This window comes from Temnothorax curvispinosus, unplaced genomic scaffold (genome assembly GCF_003070985.1).
Source record: "Temnothorax curvispinosus isolate PA1 unplaced genomic scaffold, ASM307098v1 QBEX01011515.1, whole genome shotgun sequence".
Taxonomy (NCBI): domain Eukaryota; kingdom Metazoa; phylum Arthropoda; class Insecta; order Hymenoptera; family Formicidae; genus Temnothorax; species Temnothorax curvispinosus.
In genome coordinates, this window is record NW_020221295.1 from 1,295,601 (window position 1) to 1,315,797 (window position 20,197).

The following is a 20,197-nucleotide window of genomic DNA, read 5'->3' on the forward strand; positions in this document are numbered from 1 at the left end:
TCAGTGAAACAATATTAAAGGTTTTCTACCTTTACATAATGCTCATGTTTAATTTACAGCATGTCACATGCAGCATATTTGTTTTAATTATTTAAATTATTTAAAAGTCCCCATTCTAAGCTCGTCTTAAAAAAATTATCATATTTGGAAATATAATATATTTGAACAACTAATCTTCCTGCTATCTTAGCTACTCTAATTTTCCTTATTTTTGTAAGATTTGATCAACTCGTTCAATTCTGTAACAGGGCTCATGGTGTAGCGAGGTGCAGCACTGCCTTTCTCCTACCACCGCTCCGCGCCCGCGCCCATCAGCCGCCATGTTACCATGACTGGCTGATTGTATTGTTGTGGTGGTTCGCAGCTTCTCGAGGATATGTGGATACGTCGCGGTTTACGAGTGCGAGGCGCGTGAATGTAACCTTGCAAATCAGACGGGCAAGATCGTCCTGCGAATACATTTTTATCGCCCGTCCCTCGGAAACTTTCTAACAGCAATGTCGCAGTCATTACGCGCCTTTGTGTCGCGTCGTTCCCTCCGGAAACGATAGAAACGGCGGCAGGACAGTGACACTAGTGACAGTGGCCACGCGCATCGCGCATCGTGCGATTCGTGCTAGCCAATGGTCTCGCGGGATCTGACAATAGCGTCGAACAATATCGGCAACGTCGCTTCTAATTAACTCCAGCACGCGAAGCGACTGACGGCGTGACGGCCCGACGGCACTGACGCGAGTGTCGCGAGTCGCGAGTCGCGAGGAGTACCTGTTTCCCCGTTTCTCAGTCGCTCGTCAGCCGTGCAGTGTACGGGTCGTGCCGTCGTCACGGCAGAAGATTACTCAGATTCTTCGAACAAAGAGCGTTTCCCCTACAAAGGATCAGTCATTATATCCGAACGATTAACGTGTGAAGCGTACACCTCGACGGGGGATACGAAAACGGATCGGTAGCGTCTGTTTGCGGAGGGAAGGATGGTCAGGAAGAAAGAGTTGGACAAGACAGATCTGGCTCTCTAAAGAGGATGACGAGGACCATCGGCCGAGAATATTAAAATGGCGATACTGGAAGGCAACACGTGAGGAAAAGAAGGAAAAAGGTAAGATGAGAGGAGAGTAGTGTTGCGCGTCGCGTTATCCAACGAAAATATACGAAAATAATCCTAAAGCAAAAGAGAAGAAAAAAAAGAGCGTATATATTTATTTTGAGAATATGACGCACATGCGTGGAAAATTCGGAGAAGAATTTTTTTTCTTATTGATCGTGATCGAGTCGAAAATCCATCATGTGTCCTTCGATCGTCGATCGAATCGCTGTGAGATATTCGAGAGCATTGACTCGCTTCCGTCGCGTCCGCGATAACCACAATATTATTCAAGATAGTCGCGACTTCGAGGAATTTTTCGAGTTTCTTCGCTAGTATTTTTTGCCGTTATTTCCAGTTTTCTCTCATCACCGTTTCTACCTTCCGATTTACAGAATATACATAGGAAATCATGATATAAACGAAAAGAAAGTGAGAAGTGGACAATTAATAACATATTTATATTTTAAGCTTTAATTCACGCTCTCGCAATACATCGTTGAATTCGCCTCAACGGCGGTAACTAATACATAAATAAAAAACTGTAACGATCGATTTAAAATTAACAATTTAAAGTAATTTAAGTTTCTCGAGAAAATTATATACAAATAAAATATCCAAGATTCATCTTTTTTAATAGAGGATGTATAACGCAAAATACGTAGAAGCTTAACAAAAATATAAATGCGTTGTTAATTGTCTGTTAATTGTTAGTTTGTTAATTTTCCATTTCTCTCAAAAACGAAGAAGCTAAACGGTAACATTTTTCGATTTATTCTTAAACCTGTTCTTCGATTAATCTTCTTTCCGATCATCTCTTTTCCGGTTGTACAGCCTCGAGGTGCACGTTAATATAGAAAAAAAGAAATAAAGATAAAAATTTTATCAGTGCCATGCCCGAAATGAGGTTAAAGATCGTATCATGTACATACGCATGATTCATGAATATTCTGTTCTGTCAAACCTTCACGACTGATGAGACAGTAATGCGTATTTTCTCGTAAGTTAAGATAAAATGGGGGCTTTCCAGCGAGCGACACAAGTCGACAAGTGTCGTTTTGCTTTGTGACTTATTGCCAAAAAAGAAAGATAGGGTGCATTCCGTTTCACGCATGATGCGCATAATGCATCATCCCAGATAAACATGCATGTTGCATAAAACGTCGTAAAGATATCTTAAAGATATCTTAATTTATCCTTGTTTAATTAACATTTGATGAACAACATGATGCATTATGCGAATTATGTGTGAAACGGAATGCACCCATACTCCATATTAGAACGACGGACGTTTGTGGCGACTTATGTCGCTTCCTGGAAAGCTCCCAATAAACTGGTGTACTACATCTTTTGTTTGTGACGCAAATGCTTGCCTATTGAACTGTGTAAATAATTTTGATTATAATCTTTCCATTTTAAATGTTATTTAAATAATGTACACACATACATATTTCTTTCAAACATCTCTTGTTGTAATTGGATGTTAGTAATGTTCTTCTGATTTTTATTTTATTTTATCTTTGTAAAGGAATTATATATTTGTAAAAAACGAAATTAATATTTATGTCTGATTTTGAGATGTACAATTCAATTATTTTATTAAATTGTATATTTTTTACGAATAGTTTTTATAAATATTTGTTTATATCTCGATGAAAAAACGCGCTCGGTTCCTAACGAATATTCGCTTACATAAAAGAATTGTGTCTAATGTGTGTAGGCAGCATTTGCATATACGATCATAAACATGTTAGAAGAATTAACTGTCAATTTATGTTATTTATCTGTATAATAGAAATAAAAATTTGTATGAGATTTTTCTTTTTTTTATGAAATGAAGAGATCGTAGTGTTGAAGATGCAGAAAAAAAGGAATAAAGGGGATAATATGATGGAGTGACGCAAAAATGTATATATCACAATATCGATTATTGCCAAATGTTATATATTGTTGTTATTATTGCTAAAACAAATCTTATATAATTTTGTAATATTGAAAAGTAGTAAATTAATTAACAAAAAATATATATATAATGTATTATTTTATTCTTAGTTTAGTGATGTTGACTTTTTTTAGTTCTGAAAGATTAAATTACATTATCGCAATTACAAATAACATTATTGCAGTTTATTCTTAAGTATTGAAATTATCTGATGCTTATTAAAATAACAGAGATAATTATTTATTTCAGAACTGCACTGAAATTTGTAGTAACTTCCAATCACGGGATTTTGCATTGCGAATTTTGATTATAAAAATGGAGAAGTCACATAGAGACATCCTCATTCGTTTGAGGGAGAACATAATTGATGATTTAGATATAGATAATGACATCATACAGCCTCTAAGAAATGAATATATCTTACGACAAGAGGATGTAAAACAAATTTATTCTGGAGCCACTAAAGAAGCGAGAGCAGGCTGGTTATTAGATATACTACCAAGGTATGTATATTTATGTATATATTTGTTGTTATATTCGCACATATATTATGCAAAATTTCACACTTTTTTTATTTTAATGTTATTGCACTTACTAATAATAATAGAAATTATATCTCACTAGTTATCATTTTTATAATTTGCATTCTTAGTTAACGATGCATTTTACACGGTAAACTGATTTCATTAAGTGTTCGTGTTAACATTTTTAAGATGTGGCCCACGTGCTTTTGATGTCTTTCATCAATCCTTAAAACATCACTACGAATGGCTTAGCGATGAAATAGATAAATTGTTAGGCAATTATGAGATAGAAACCAATGGAGAGATAGATTATTATGCTGGACCTCCTAACATTCCACCCCTTTCTCCATTGACAGTTACCCGAGAAGAGAAGGTATAATTATCTATATTGTAATATACATACATACAATGTGTTAAGATGTATGAGTCATTCTGACTTTATCTCTCGATTGTAGTCGTACCGTCAATGATAAGATAAAATTATGAACTATAAACTATTGATTATCTGACATTTCATTTACTTCTGTAATGCATATTGCAATATATAAGCATCGTGTATTGCTATATAAATTTGATATAATCTTTAATAATATTTTTTTAATAGACAATAAAATCAGCTTTTATTCTTAAAAATTTCCAGTAACATATTTAATCCCGTGTATTTAGATATAATTCGTTGTAATAGGCTATTTAATTCTTATTTAATTTAACTGTTCCTCTTTATGCATACGTATGGAAACATATATCGCGTAAGTTTGACTTTTTCAGTGTTTTTCATTATATGTTTCACTATACATTTTTGTATGTAATGCACTAGTGGCGGATTTTTCATTAGGCGCACTATAGACACGCACTTAGAGCCTCACTATTAGAAATCCTCAAATCATGTTTCAGCGATATTAAAGTGCCAAAATTCGCCATTGTATTGCATCATAATAAATGATTCTGATATATAAAATGAAAACTGTTTATTATATAATGCATTGTGTTTGCAGGTTGAGCAGTTAAAGATAGCTTTACAGCAGTTAATTCCCACAGCATACATTGCGTTACATGGCATGAAAGGATTTGGAAAATCATGTCTGGTTGCCAGTGCTCTCAAGGATGCAAAATTAGTGAAAGATTTATTTTCCGTATGATATTTTTTTATTAATTATTTTAGACATATAGTATATAATATTAATATATTACATTTTGCATAAAACTATTTTTTTTTTTAGAATCAAGTCTACTGGATAAAATTTACATGTGATCGTTTAATCGATGAAGAAATATTAATTCAATTAAACTCACTCTATCATAACGTGAGAAATTTAGAAATCCAACCAGAACTATTTACTCCACTGGAGAAAGATTCTTTGATCCATTATTTGAAACATTATTTTAATAAACAAGAAAATTGCAACGCTTTATTGATCTTAGATGATGTTTATGATAAAAAGATTATTACCACTTTTGATTTCAAATGTAAAACTCTAGTTCTCACTGCCGACATTGATGTTCTACAAAAGAAAAGACCTAAGATAATAAAGGTGTGATATTTTTTATTATATTTGTATTTATTATATATTGAAATATATAAATGTATTTATTACATTATTATAATGAAAAATAATGTGTCACTTTCAGATGAACGACGGATTTACAGAAGCAGAGACATTAGGCTTATTTGCCAAAGTATTGGAAATGGATGTGAACGAATTGCCTATAGAAGCAAAAAAAATTCATGAAGAATGTAAAGGAATGCCATTACTCATAGCTATGTTTGCTGCACAATTTGAAGAATTTAAACACCACATGAAAGAACATCCTGATAGATGGAGATATTACTTGAGTTCATTAAGGAAAAAAGATGCAACAAACAAGTATATACATATAATTTCTTAAGATAATGCATTGATTATATTAAAATATTGATTTTATTGTATCATGTGTTACAGAGTAATGAGAGAATTTCTACAAAAACAAGAAACTATTTTTGATATATGTATTGAGCAATTAAAACCAGATTTGAAAAAACGTTACGAGAGCTTAGCTATTTTTTGCGAAGATGTTAACATAACTCCGAAGGTATATATTTTAAAATTTATTGTTAAATTGATGTATAATCTCTCATACATATTTTTGATTTTATATCAATTTAACGTGTTTTAGACTCTAGAAATTTTTTGGGAACAAGACATATTCCAAGTTGAAGAACTAATGTTGGATTTGTGCCATAAATCACTTGCAGCCAAAAAGTGGAATAATGATTTAAAAACCTATATTTATGGCGTGCATGATTTACTGCTATACCATCTCAGAAAGAAACAAACTCCTGACGAATTGACACAGATGCATAAATCTATTATTGAAAAATACCGCACATATTGCAATAATGATTTTTCAAAATTGCCGGATGACAATTATATTTACTCGTATATTGGCTACCATTTGGAGCAAGCAAAATTGTTTGAAGAATTTCAGCCCCTTTACTTAAATTTTGATTTTATTCAAGCTAAATTAATATGTGCGGGTTTGAATGATCTATTGCTAGATCTGAGAAAGTATAGAAAATACATTACGTCATCCGACAAGCAAGAAGACTATGTAGAAAAGGTCTCTGATATAGAAAGATTTCTTCAAGAGCAAGCAAGTGTTATAGTAGAACATAAACGTAAAAAATGCTTGGATATCATTCAAATCGCGATGGATCATCCATATGAAGGTTACGTCGCTCAAACTGCAAAAAATCTAGCTATGACAAGACAAAATTACTTGTACTTATCTCACAAGAAAAGTCCCCAATATGCTAATATGTCGACGACTGAAGAAATATCAACGGGCATTTGCACATCATCTTTCACAGACGATCCTGAATTAATTTTGACGGGAAATACATCGGGTAAAATAATTCTGTGGAATTCTGAAAGCAAGCAACAAAAAGTTTTTAACGGTCATAAAGAGGGCTATTCTATTAAAAAAGTTATTGTGTCGACGGCTGGTGATTGTTTCTTATCGTTAAGCAGTGCTGGTATAATAAAGTTATTCTCTCTGTCGAATGACAACAATGAAATATTTGATCAGCATTACACGCACGTTGATAGCCCACGACAAAAACAAAGTTCCTGGTCTGGCTTTTTTACAAATGCGAATGATCAGGATGATAGCTTAACAGAATTCTCGGTGGAAAATGAGATTATACTGGATATGGCATTTGGTCACGAGGATAAATACATCGCTGCATGCACTGACAAAGCAACGATTCGGGTATTTAATTTTAATTTGTTATGATATTTTTATGAAACAAAGTGCTCTTTATTTATTACTATATTATTAGAAAATAAAAATTTTGATATAATGTATAATGTATTATTCAAGTGTGCATAATGTCTTTTTTTTTCTTTTTTTAAGATATGGGACCGATATGGAAAAGTAGTGTTTACTTTAAGAGATTCAAAATAGTAAGTACAATTATATACATACAAATTGATACAGAGACAACCCGTGTACAAATAAGTAACATGGCATACGTTTGTTACAGTCAGTACATACCGAAAATAGCTTTTACGGCGCAGGGTTCCTTATTACATATAATGGATGAGCTAAAGGGTGTTTTTGTTCTCTATTCAAGCTACGGGAATGACTATACTACTTATCGATATCTTGCCTGTTATAATCTGCGGTTGAAATCTGCAGCTGAAGAAGTTATCTTCTTTCATCATATACCCAACCGTGACAATTCCTTGATGGTTGTCACCAAAAAAGAAGCTATGTACGTAAAATGGTGGGGTGAGGATTGCGTGCATAGCTTTGACAAACAGACGAGAGGGTTTGTCGATAATGATACAGTAACTTATGTAAGCGCAACTATTACATATGATGGGGAATACATAATACTGGCTGACTCTGCGGGTTTTATAAATGTATGGAATACCTATTCTGGATATCAACCGATCGCGACTTACAAAAGTCGCGTTATATCTTTGGATTCTTACTGGTTAAAAGACGAAGGCTATCATATTGTACGTATCATTCTTATACTAATTCCATTATATTTAATCAAATTCAAAATCTTTGAAATTAAAAAATTTTTTGCTATGTGGTAATTTTAGATATGTGGGAACGGGAATAGAGTGTTATACAAGTGGAAATTTCCGGTACAAGAATCAGATGAATTACCGAGGTAATTTAATATTGAAGATTATTTACAACTACTTTATATATTTATATTTTAAACTTTTAATTAAACCGTATGACAATCTTTCTCTGTTATCAAACTAGGAAGTGCTTATTTGACGCAGTTGTCGAATCTTATGACAACAAGGACATTGTAGTCAAAGAGAGCCCTTCGAAGAAAATTATAGTGTCACGTGGAAAAGATATAATACAGGAATCTGCATATATAGAAGGCAGAATATCAAGCCTGCAATTGTCTACCGATGGAGAACAGGCACTGTATGTTACAGACAATTGCATTCAATTATTAAATACAACAACTGGAATAACTATGCTGGTCGCAACGTTAGAAAGGCCAATCCAGTTCGTGAAAATTATTAACCTGAGTTGCTGTAATACGGTATTATGCAAAGAGGAGGAGTATGCATTGAAGGTGTGTATATTAAATTCTTTGTTTAATTTTTATTATTCCTTTCTGCTATTATAAATACAGAATTTCGTGTACATATATACCTTTTTTATTTTAATTGTCATTATAAGATGTAGAACACTATTCCAATTATCATGGAATTTGTCTTTGGTTTCTTTATAGGAACAATATTGTTCCACGTAAATTTCTCATACGAGGTGACTTGAACAAGAAAGAATTTTGTACAGATTGTAACCTTTTGTTTCACAAATAACTGTTTTATCACTGAGCTAATTAACCAGCAAGCATCACGCTGCATCGTGCCGCGTTTATATACTTATCTTATAAACAATAGAAACTTCAATTTCTGAGAGTATCAAAGAGAATGCACTACAGATCTCTTGTATCGCCAGAGAATACGTTACAGTTCTCTATTTCTAATTTGTCATTAGTTTAGGTGTTTTAATAATTATTTAAATGTAAATTTATTTGCTCCCGAAATGAATTACAATTTACTTCTTTTATATTCGCACCAAAACTTTCTAATGTATCTCATAACTTGAGAGATTCATGCGGGATGAGGGCTGGACTTAAACCAGGGATCCCCTGATTAAAAATCGACCGCCTTCACGCTGAGTTACGTGTCATCCCAGTTGGGATGAGATCTTTGCCGCCATAAAACACCTCGAAAATCTATCTATCTAAATTTGTAAATACTAAATACTAAACAAATTCAAATGTTTATTTATCAACAGGTATGGCGACATTGTGGACCGATATTTGGAATTGATACTAAAGCAGAACCTATCAACGACATTCACAAAATAAACGACGACTATGTTATAACAGTAACGAAGAAAGGCATAATAACGATATGGTATATTGATATACCTTGGCAATTAAAGAGCCAAATAGATTTGTCTTATCCATCTTCATGTATTTCATTCAGCTGTTTAAGTTACAATCAAAATTACTTGGCGATTTTGAATGAATCGCGTCATTTAACATTATTATGTATTATCCACGAATACATGACAGCACGGTTGATGTATGTACACATTAAAGAACAGCCCTGTTTTAAGTATAGTTTCGCACAGAACGTGACTTGTTGTGATATTTCAAAAAATGAACAATATGTCGCTGTTGGCTTTGAATCAGGAAAAATTTCTGTAAGTCTGTTTTATGATAAATTAATTTGTGCATTATACAGTATGAGTTTAATATCGTTTGCTTTTTATTTTCAGATTATCGATATACAAAAGCCGACGGAGATTTATTGTCAATTATCTTTTCACACTAATCCCATTACACAATTGTATTGGGCTCCAGCTGGCATAAAGGTTCCGATTTTATTATCATTGACAAACGATGAATTAGTTTGGTGGAACGTTGATCAAGCAAAGAACAACATGAGAAGAAGCCAAATGAATGTGAAAAGAAGTCGGATGGGCATCAGGCACAGTGCAAGCACTCCCTCATTCAATACGAATGCATTTTTGAATTCACAAATATCTAACAGCCGAAGCATAAATACTGGTGTATCTAATCTACAAGACGATGCGACATCGAGTGCAGCTGGTACGAGTAACATTGACGAGTACTATAGTACGAGGAGAATGGAATATTGGATGACCAAAATAGGCAGAGATCCTAAAATGCCAGAATTACTATCGATTGTCGAATTACCACCAAGCCGAGATGCTAAAGTATGTATCTCTCCAGATTTCAGTAAATTTGTTATGGTTGACATGTACGGATCTGTTAATACATTTAAACTGATTGATCATAATCAGTCTATCTCAGATACAGATTGATTATAAAATTAATTTAAATTGCCATATTGCAATGCAATGTGGCAATTTAGCGTGATCATGTTGTTATAGAAAATTGAAAAAAAAAATTATGTATTGATGCTGTACTGTTTGTCCATAACATAAAAATCTTCGTTTCTATCGGCAGAAAATTTTATAGGTTTGATATAAAATGGTACGATGATGCAATTACACGAATTCCATTAAAATACACGTATCAATGTGTCATTTTAATGAAGTGTATATATTAGGAGACATGTTTTATATAGTTATTGTCACATGTGATCAAACTAATGTTGATAAAAAGTACCTATACATCTATTTATAGCAATGTCTTTTACTGCCACTTGCATTTAACAAGAGGTTAACTCCAATGCTTACGTAAAGCTGATTTTTAAATACATTTCTCTGACAATTTTTAAAGTAACATTTTTTACTACATATATATATAGACGAACAACAGTATATAGCTACAATATATTATAAAAAATAGCAGGATCGTATACATATGTAATCTGTCGTGCAAGATTGTACGAGCGATTATTCATATTATAATCTTGAATTTTTTATTGCCTCAAAGCTTTTCATCTCGTTTGAAAGATCATTAAGTATAGTCTCTCCACACATGCTATTATTTAATATAAAGTTTATTATAAAGTAACACATGACTGTATGTAAAACCGTTACTGTTCCTCTACTGAAAGCACTACTGAAGATACAGAAAAACCAGGCAATAATTGATAACAATGTAGACTGGCTTGAAGCGCTCATACATTCTTGTATCACAGACTGTATTTGTGCCATTCATAAATCCTACATAAATATTTTAAGCTGCCAAAAATGTACATACGTTACAGATACATTTCTATGCTCTTGTATAATTGAACATTTATAAGCTATAGCATTTTTAGCTTTTCTATTGAACGCGTTTATATCTCGGAAAATGTTAATCAAGTTTAATCAAATATTGTGATTACTAATACATTTTTCGAAATTGGAACGATTTTATACATATATTATTTACATATGTTCTTTTAATTATACTTATCGTTTGTGGGAGAAAATTATGTAAATATTTTATTGCTGATTTTAACAGAAATTTTAATAATCCTTGCATATATGGATATCGAACAAGTAATAATCGTTTTAAGACGCATGATAACGTGCAATGATAATATATGATAATATTTAAATAAATTTCCCTCACAAAAAAATTATAAAATGTCAAAAATTAAACAAAAATTGTTTTATCTTTATATATCAGTTCGCTTTATTTTTACGTATATATAATCAAAATTATCGCGATTCTGTTAACGCTTGTAACGACTTCAGATATATAATTTTAACAGAACTAAACATAACGTTCATGTTAATTGTGAAAAATGTATTATAAATATGTATGGAAATATTTGAAGTCAATTGTGATCGTATGTACATAATTAGGAATGTAATATGGCCAGGAATATTATTCGAATGAATAATCTTCACATAAGTTTAGTACTTTTTGTATCAGATGGTTATGTATTCGTAGTATATATTAGATTTTATATCGTTTTTTATACCAATCTTGTATTAAGAATGAAACAAAGACTGATGAGCATGACAGTTCATGAATTATACTGTATCCATCGAGTCGAATAGTTGCCATGTTTCGTATATGTATGTATACATACGATATCAACATGTCTAACAATATTAAGTAAACATATGTAATAATCTTTTATCGCACAGGACATTGTTGAATTATACATAATTCATGTGCCTTATGAACATGTGAAACATGTGTAGGATTGCATCGGGGCAAAGATACGTGTAAAAAAAATCACAAAATTTGATATCTACTTTAACCCTTCGCCCGTAAACTATAATTTGACTGGCATCGTCCGTAATCTGGGTCATAAATGTCCTGTCGTTATTTTGACCTAGTAAATAGTGTTCAAAAAATCTGAAAAAATTCTGTAATACTTGTATACTATCCTATTTTATAATCCCAAAGTTTATTTAGCGATTCATTATAAGATAAATTGTTTATAAATAATTCTTTATGCAAAAAATTGATAAAAATCCATTTTTATTAAAAAAATCATATCTCATTGAGTTTTAAATCAAAATAAAAAATTCCAACGAGGTTTTATAGTTAAATATGTGTACTTTCAAGAAAAAAATTCTGTATATGGGTCATTTTTAAAAAGTATAATTATTCTGAGGATTGAAAATGGCCTTTTTCGGGTTAAGGAGAAATAAGACTTTTAACGTAATTTTTACATTATTTTATTAAAAAATCATATAAAATCGTCTTTCTCGTAAATAATATCTGATATTTGTCGCTTGATCATCCATTGTACCCTGAAAGTACATGTAATTTCTTTTTACACGTGTTTTCATCCACTCAAATTTTGAGGTTATAGGTATATATAATATACACAATCATAAAAAAATATCACTTATATAAGTTAAAAATAACTGTAGTAATATGAAAATGACGTTAAATTAATTTTACTTACTTGCACGAAAGTCTGGCACTGTCCGTAAACTGGGTCAATAGTGGCACTGGACGCACTTTGACTCGCTGCTGGTCAAGCACACACTGGCGAATTCCAACGAAACTTTGGGCATGAGTTCTCCCCACTACCTACTTTTTTTACGAGGGACGGCAAGCCCCCCCCCCCTTTTCATTTCGGCGGTATTCTATCTTGAATTTCGGCTTGTGCCATTTATGACCCAGTTTACGGGCGAAGGGTTAAAGACGTACATACATGTAATATTAAACGACGTCTTTACATCAAAGCTCTATTGTGATCAAGACTTTGCTCCACTTATTCTACTTAATCATATTTATTTTAATGCTCGGAACTCGGAACATAAGAGTCGAGAAAATAATTTATATACGCGAACACCTGATCGCGTCCCATAGTTATGTAAGAATTAGTACTCTCTGTTATCGCTAGAATCTTTTTTGTACAGATTCCGTGTTTTTATCACCTTTTTATGTATCCCAATTTTTCGACTCCCTCGACTCTCTGTTGGCATCGTGAAATGAAACATGGTTGATTCTGTTGATCTCGTCGAATTATCACACTAACAGAGAGTTGAACTTTAGTTGATCTCATATATTTTTGTACTTCGTACATAAATATAGAAGATAGCAAGTAAGAATCCTATATGCATATACAGGGCTGTAATGTGCATTTATACATGTACATCTTTTTCTGTAAATTACAATCAGATCGTATCTAATTCGAACGTCCTACTTCGTTATGATAACTGTAATACATCAAATTACTTGAAAAGTTCGTTTTATTCATTTATGGATCTTGATTTATGACGAAAAAAAATTAATAAATAAATTATCGGCATAAAACACGACATATCGGCGACAGGTTTCGCTTTTCTTATTCCGATAACAAATCTTATTAGATACGAATCTGTCCTCGATTTGATGAAAAGTATTGCGAGCCCACGCAAGTTATTTAGAAACAACATAATTAGAAAATTGGGTGGTGCAATGATGATGTGCATTCTATAATTTTATATTCTGATGCCGAGCTCAATTTTTTACTTGCGTTTTATTTGTACATTTATTTACAATATTCGTATTTTGATGAGAAAGTTAAGTCTGTTAGAAAATATGTATAGATATAATAAAAATTGTGTACAAACACAACAATGTGCTTCTTATGTACGATATATCCTTTTTTATCACATTGATCTATACGATACATAATTTAGCAATAAGTTATCTCGATTATTATTTTCTTTTCAGCAGATATGCAGATATAAATATTATGTTCGAAACTATATAATCATCTCTAAAAATGGCATTGCGGAACAAATACACTGTGTTTTATTAATAGAGAATTTAAATGTCGTAAGAGAGAAGTCGACTTGGCGAACATCCGAGCGTCCGATTTGGAACTCTCGGCCAATGTCAGCAGTCACACTTCCGCAAGGTCGCCTACCATACCAGTCTGATACATATCTATCGTCAGATTATACATATACAATCAGGTTTGATCACTTATAGAAAAAAAAAATAACGTCATTTATATTCTGCAAGGTCTTCTGCATGCTTTTCTCAGTCTACATTTTTCTTATCATGTAAATAGCGTGATCTTATTTAATATTTATCATCTGTGAGATTAGCATTATGAAATGCTATTCATTTACAATTATAAAACTTGGAAAATTTTATAATTCTTACAATTCAAAATTTTTTAAAATTTGACGAGCTTGTTCATATGCGTCTTCTTAAAGTTTCCAAAATTAAATTGAAAATATTCTTATAATTCCTTTAAAGCATAACTGCGTCCGCAAACTACATTTGCATTTCAAAATTTAGCAAAAAAAAACCCTGCGAAAAATAGAAAAATATAATTTCTTCAAAATTTGAACTTCTCAACGAAAGTTCATGTACCCGGAAACTTTCCATCGATCCGTCGTCTATATCTACACGTGAAGTGCAGCTTTGCAGCCACCCCCGTGTCCCACCCCCATAATTTTCGTAGTAGCATCGCGTTGTGGCCGCATCGTAGATCTTCGTCGGCCGCGGTAGCTAGGAAATATTTTAAGTCTGGCGCGTACGTGTGTATACGATACACTGTACAGTGGCATACCCTGTCCATCTCGCGACTCCGACGAGGTCTCAACGGGCAGCCGCAGCCACTACTCCGCAAGGCTAGCTCACACGTTGGCGAGCAGACGAGAAGGTCGAGGTGGGTCGAGGGGAGCAACCACGCGAGCGTCGCGACCGACCAATCCGGGCACTTGGCGTTTCTCGGTCGTGGCGCGCGGATGCTGTTGTGATCGCCTGTCCGTCGCTACTTTGCCGCATTTCGCGACCGCGCTCGCGCTCGATTTCCGATTACGCGCCGAGTCATCCGCGGAGAGTCCGACGACCCCGACGCTAAGCCATGTCAGTGATCTACAAAAACTCGATGAACGCCATCGGCAAGTTCGTGCCCGAGAAGCTGCAGCCTCTGTGGAAACATCCAGCTGGTTGGTAAAACGGTCGATCGTCGCGTTCGGGCCGAGCAGGTGGCACGTGCCGTCGCGTCGGCGCGCGTGTGTGTGCGTGTGTGCGTGCGTGACGGACTGATTGCGAGAGAAACGAGAGATGCACCGGACGTGACGTGGTTTTCCAGATAAATAATATCGTCCTCCCCGAGATTGGTGAATCGTTCGCTCCGCACTCCTGATTTTCGTTTTGAATCGATTGTGGTATATTTCTAAGTTTCGTTTACTGATTACCGCGAGTAATTACGGGTTAATTATTATTATTTACCGCAGTCACGATAAATCAGTGTGGAAATGTGTTGTCTCTCCAATCTAGTTTTATTTCGTTTATCGGCTAATGACGCAAACACTTTTTCCGCATATTGATATCGTTACTCGTAAGACTTGGCGACTTGCCGACGGCGCGTGAACACCCTACTCTTTACAATGCAGTCTCCTCGAGGTCGCATTCTTAAATTAGTCCACGTCTACATTCTGGATTAATGAACGTGTCGCTCGCTTCAATTTTCATATTACATTTCCCTTCATTTGCTATAAATCGAGACGTAGCTCATTGGTAGCGATATTTTCAACCTTGGCCTTACACGAAGACATTTAGCACTTTCGCAATCTTATTATACTAGACTAATTTAAGTTCACGTGTATCGCAAATACGCTTCTTAGAATCGAAAGAAAAATAAACGAAAATTGCCGATAAATCGTAGTGAAAAGTGAAAGTCCATATCATTGATTAAAGAAATAGCATCGAAGTTTTATCTCATTTCATTAGTGCGCGTGAATTCACAGGCTGATCCGATATCACATCACGTGAACTTTCTCGAGTTTATAAAAAATTCACTAACATTGATAATACTAGCACTGATAGTATCATTGATTAAATCGCACATTTAATAACGTGTGAGATTTCTAGCTTTGGCAAGGCTACATTTCAAGATTGAATGATCGGCGTGATATAGCGTAAGGCAATATACAACGAAATTATTATTAGGCGCAAGATCGCGAGCCGCGAGCCCGATGACCGAGAGTGTCGGTGTTTATTCATTCTGCGAGTAAGTACTATCGGGTTGCCCTATTTTCCATCAATTCGTGCCATTTCGCGTAGCTGCCAAGCCAGACGGGAGGCAGTCGGTAGGTCGGTACCTTCACCGAATTGTAATGGATGGAAACGAGGCCGCAATGACGTCACGTCTGTGTCAAAGTTGCTCCGACGAATTTACTTACAATTAGGTAGCTATCGGACTATCGGAGCGGAAGCTTGAATAGATGGAGCGAATAGATTCAAGGGTATATGCACGGGAATGCATCAATAACCGGGCATTGATTATCGTGTTATATATGTTACATTACGGTGGAACTGTACTTTGAAGCTGACTCTTCTTGCTCCGTTTGCCTTTCCCTTTTCTTTTTTATCATATATCGCCTTTAATATATATATCGCTCATTTGCTACAACAATGAGATAATTCGGAGAACAAAATTTTCCCAAAACAAAAGGTTGAATGTTTTGAATCATTATTTGGTAATATTACTTTTAAAACACGATTTTGGTGCAATAACTGATTGTAGAGGAACAAAAACATCTAACCATATATTAGCTTTTTATTCAGTGTATTGAATTTTTATACCTTTCTTTTGCAAACAGTTCAAAAATGACAATTTTTGAGTTATGTCGTTGTTGTAACAAATGAGCGATATGTATTTCGTTATTCATCTTCTATGTCTTCTATATTTTCCGTTTCGTCCTAATTGCTGCGAACGTCGAGCGTCTTAAAAGAATTGTATGAAAGATAGTTGAATGGAAAACAAGCTGACTGTGATTTAGCATGAACACGAAGCCTTGCGTCACTACAACGTGCTCCTCCGCAATTCATATCGATTGCATTGCGTGTTAATTTTTTTTTTTTTTTAGGTCCACAGACCATCTTCTTCTGGGCACCGGCCTTCAAATGGGTTAGTAATGTTTTCATTCTCTTAATATCGATATTGCCGACCCGTGTCGTGATTCTGATAAGTTAATCGAGTAGCGAACGAACGGAAAAGATCCAGAGCACTCGAGCGACGTTACGTAAACGTCCAGAACGTAGATTTTCCGTAATAAATATCTTCAATTTTGAAACTTTTCTTTTAGCTTTAAAATTCGTTCTTATTCGCCTAGTTTTTATTTTATTCTTTTCATCATTTTAAAAGCGTCGTAAAACGTCACGCGATTGAATAATAGCTTGCATGCAGGTACACAATTTTGTTTCAAAGCAGTTGCTACTAACGTACGTTGGCAAACAGATATACGTTATACAAAAATACTCCGAATGCTGCGTTCATTCGTGTTATAATAAATAACATTGCAGTTCAATGGGTATGCGGCAATTTTCAGAAACAAATAAATATGTGCACATTTTGTCTTTCCAACAAAAATATTTTCACGCTTGAAACGCGGTTTTATGAAATATTCATTTTAACGTATGACATTTCATGTATCGTACTGTAAAGAACGCAAAAGTAACATAAATAAAGAAATGATATAAATATAAATCTCGCGATGTACATTACAAAACACGGAACGATTTATTCGATTGTCATTGCGCTATTTAAATCTGTTTTATAGCGGATATATTTATTTATATTTGTCTACATACATGTCTAAAAAAAAACACATTAAAAAATACAATCAAACTTGAAGCGAATGTGCTGTGTCGTACTGATTCGTCGATTTTTTCGCGCATGCAAAAAAAAAAGATAAGGCTGATAACAAAAGATATCATGTAAATCACTCCTTCTACAATTTGTAGGGCCTCGTAATCGCCGGCCTCGGTGACTTGACGAGGCCAGTGAACAAAATCTCCATCAGCCAGTCTTGTGCCTTGGGCATCACGGGGTTGATCTGGACCAGATACTCCTTAGCCATCACGCCGAAAAACTGGAATCTTTTTAGCGTGAACCTCTTCGTTGCGTTCACGGCTATATACCAAATAACGAGATCCCTGAGGTAATTACCTCGACGCAAGTAAAATTCTATATAAGATTCACCCTTTGATATTTTCGTTTCTACACCTTGCAAATATCATTGCATTATCATTGCTATCGTTGTGTCTCATGTTTACCTGACATAGAAACGAGTCTTTGATTATTTTCATGAGATAAAAATTTTATTTCTGCAAAAATTCTTTTAACGCTGTCGCAGGAATTGGTTAAGCGATTCTGTCAGTATTTTCCTGTTTTGCTCACGACTACCCGCATAATTTATATCGTTTGATATCGCGCGACTTTGCCTCTAGCCACTTTCCGAGGACTTTAACTTTACCGAATTAATATTTGTCTCAGGTATCAGCGCCAGCAAGCAGCTTTGGAGGCAACGAAGGCGATCCCGTCAAACGCAGCTCACTGACGATAACTACAACATAGATATAGATATACATTCCTAGGGAAATGAAAAAAAAAAGAATATTTAATTCTTTGCTACTTCGCGTTTGAAATGTTTATGTTACCATTCAGCACGTCGGGACGAGTAGTCTAGTCTAGATGACGTGATGTTTAGCGTATCCGACCAATATTAAATAACAAAACGTGAAAGATAAATTAATGATATATTAAGTCGTACTATAACTGGCTCAAACTTTTAAAAATCATGAAGATATTGTACATTTACGTTCGATCTGTCCCCGATCGGGACCGATCGAAAGGAACGTAGCGAGTTTTATGTAAAATTGATTGACTTTCTTGGTGCCAAGCTGTGATACGTATAACGCACGATGTAACATTATTCACTGTTCGGATTATCGCTGGGCGATAAATGAATATTATACACTAGATAAAAAGTACAACTACACAGGGCACAGGACGAGTGGAGTCTTGGCCGAGAGAACGATTAGTTGTAACGGATGCCGCGGATGATTCGTAATACCGTATCGCGCGTTATTAATCCATCGACAACACGATTGTACCTATGTATTTGCCATTACGCCGATTACGCGCCACGTGCGTTCTACCTCGAGACGTAACGATGCTCACGGTGCGTTTCTGCATGACATATCGACGTTACGCGGCGCTTCGAAGGCGAGCGGAAAAATATATATGAAGTGTTACGTGTGTCAATATCGTAACATTTTAATTAATATTGTTGTAACTGCCTCGCTCCGGTCAAAGTTGAAATAAAATTACAGATATTTTTAATATCACTGCGTTGTGAAGTCCCCAAGCGATCGACCGCACCCGAGGCATCGAGATTTAACGCGACGTAGGTATAGTTGTCGGAAGGTAAAAATTGAAGGTAAATATTCAACTGTGCTACGGATAATGGTAAGTTATATCGGGCAGTAAAACGGCGTTTACACGCGCAGGCTTTTAAGATGTGGGATTCGATATCGCACTTTAATAACGGGAATAATGCGCATTAATGTCTCTCGTATCCTCGTTGAACGCTAAGCACACAGATATTTTACATCGTCGAGCGGATGATTGAAGATATATCTCGTTTGATTAATGGGTTTTATCACGCTTCCGCGATGATGCCGATGTGTTACTGTTCGGTAAGCATGTCACGAGATTAAAAAGAGATATTACGAGAGAAATTCAGATTCGCCGAGCACGCGCCATGTATTAGGCTATATTAGGCTCACAAATTCATGCGTATTGTCGATAGTTATTAAATTCAATTTTGCTATTGATCTATCTATTAATTTAATCTTTTCCGTAAAATGTTTTACCGTAAAAAGCTATCTCGAGTCATTAACAATGCAGACCTATCATTTATCTTGCTAAATGTATTACAGAGGAAATGTTTACTTTTGCTGATAATTTTTGCTTGCTGCTCAAATCTTATTTTGCCTGCCTTCTTAATTGGAAAGATGTTCACGGATGTTGCGAAATCATATGTAAAAAAAACCATCGTTATTTATTAATATCTTATGTAGTTCCAATTTCCCAAAAGGGATTAAATTTTCAATTTTAACTACTCTATTATAAATTCAATTCAAATTTTCTTAGAATATTATAACCGAGCCAAGATTACGCTTCTCCGAAGTTCGTCGTAAATTACTAATACATTCTGATATATTATAGACGCTACGTATTCTCGAGATTATTATTTATAAAGAAAGTACATGACGAATACAAGAAACGCGACCGAGAGAGAGAGAGAGAGATCTCCATCAATCTGCCCGGCCGAGCTTCCAATATATTATTCATCAAGAACGAGATAAATTCTGATATATTCTAGTCGCTACATATTCTCGATATTATTTATAAGGAAAATACACAACAATTA

At 34.5% G+C, this 20,197-nt stretch overlaps 2 protein-coding genes and 1 long non-coding RNA gene across 9 annotated transcripts; 2 read left to right on the top strand and 1 right to left on the bottom strand.

Annotated features, from left to right (window-relative positions):
- Positions 1–312: 312 nt before the first annotated feature.
- LOC112461535 (apoptotic protease-activating factor 1-like) lies at positions 313–10,948 on the top strand. Of its 7 annotated transcripts, XM_025026807.1 has the most exons (15): positions 313–1,096; positions 2,922–2,989; positions 3,273–3,526; positions 3,737–3,920; positions 4,543–4,680; positions 4,768–5,079; positions 5,177–5,412; positions 5,488–5,617; positions 5,702–6,796; positions 6,941–6,990; positions 7,071–7,551; positions 7,642–7,712; positions 7,811–8,138; positions 8,870–9,283; positions 9,359–10,948. In XM_025026807.1, exons 3-15 carry the CDS (start codon positions 3,339–3,341, stop codon positions 9,926–9,928), a joined length of 4,197 nt encoding a protein of 1,398 aa, XP_024882575.1. In that variant the 5' UTR covers positions 313–1,096; positions 2,922–2,989; positions 3,273–3,338; the 3' UTR covers positions 9,929–10,948. The 7 variants fall into 7 exon arrangements, with proteins under 7 accessions (XP_024882575.1, XP_024882573.1, XP_024882577.1 ...); XM_025026805.1 differs by lacking the exon at positions 2,922–2,989; XM_025026809.1 differs by lacking the exon at positions 2,922–2,989 and having other exon boundaries at positions 4,552–4,680.
- A 1,232-nt stretch (positions 10,949–12,180) lies between these two features.
- On the bottom strand, positions 12,181–12,677 carry LOC112461536. Its single transcript, XR_003041571.1, has 2 exons — positions 12,430–12,677; positions 12,181–12,271 (listed from the first exon to the last, which is right to left on the bottom strand). It is a non-coding gene; the product is annotated as an uncharacterized LOC112461536 (long non-coding RNA).
- Positions 12,678–14,600: 1,923 nt separating this feature from the next.
- On the top strand, positions 14,601–19,106 carry LOC112461570 (mitochondrial pyruvate carrier 4-like). Its single transcript, XM_025026855.1, has 4 exons — positions 14,601–14,920; positions 16,847–16,887; positions 17,724–17,920; positions 18,256–19,106. The coding sequence occupies exons 1-4, from the start codon at positions 14,836–14,838 to the stop codon at positions 18,317–18,319; spliced, it is 387 nt and encodes a 128-aa protein (XP_024882623.1). The 5' UTR covers positions 14,601–14,835; the 3' UTR covers positions 18,320–19,106.
- The last annotated feature ends 1,091 nt before the right edge of the window (positions 19,107–20,197 follow it).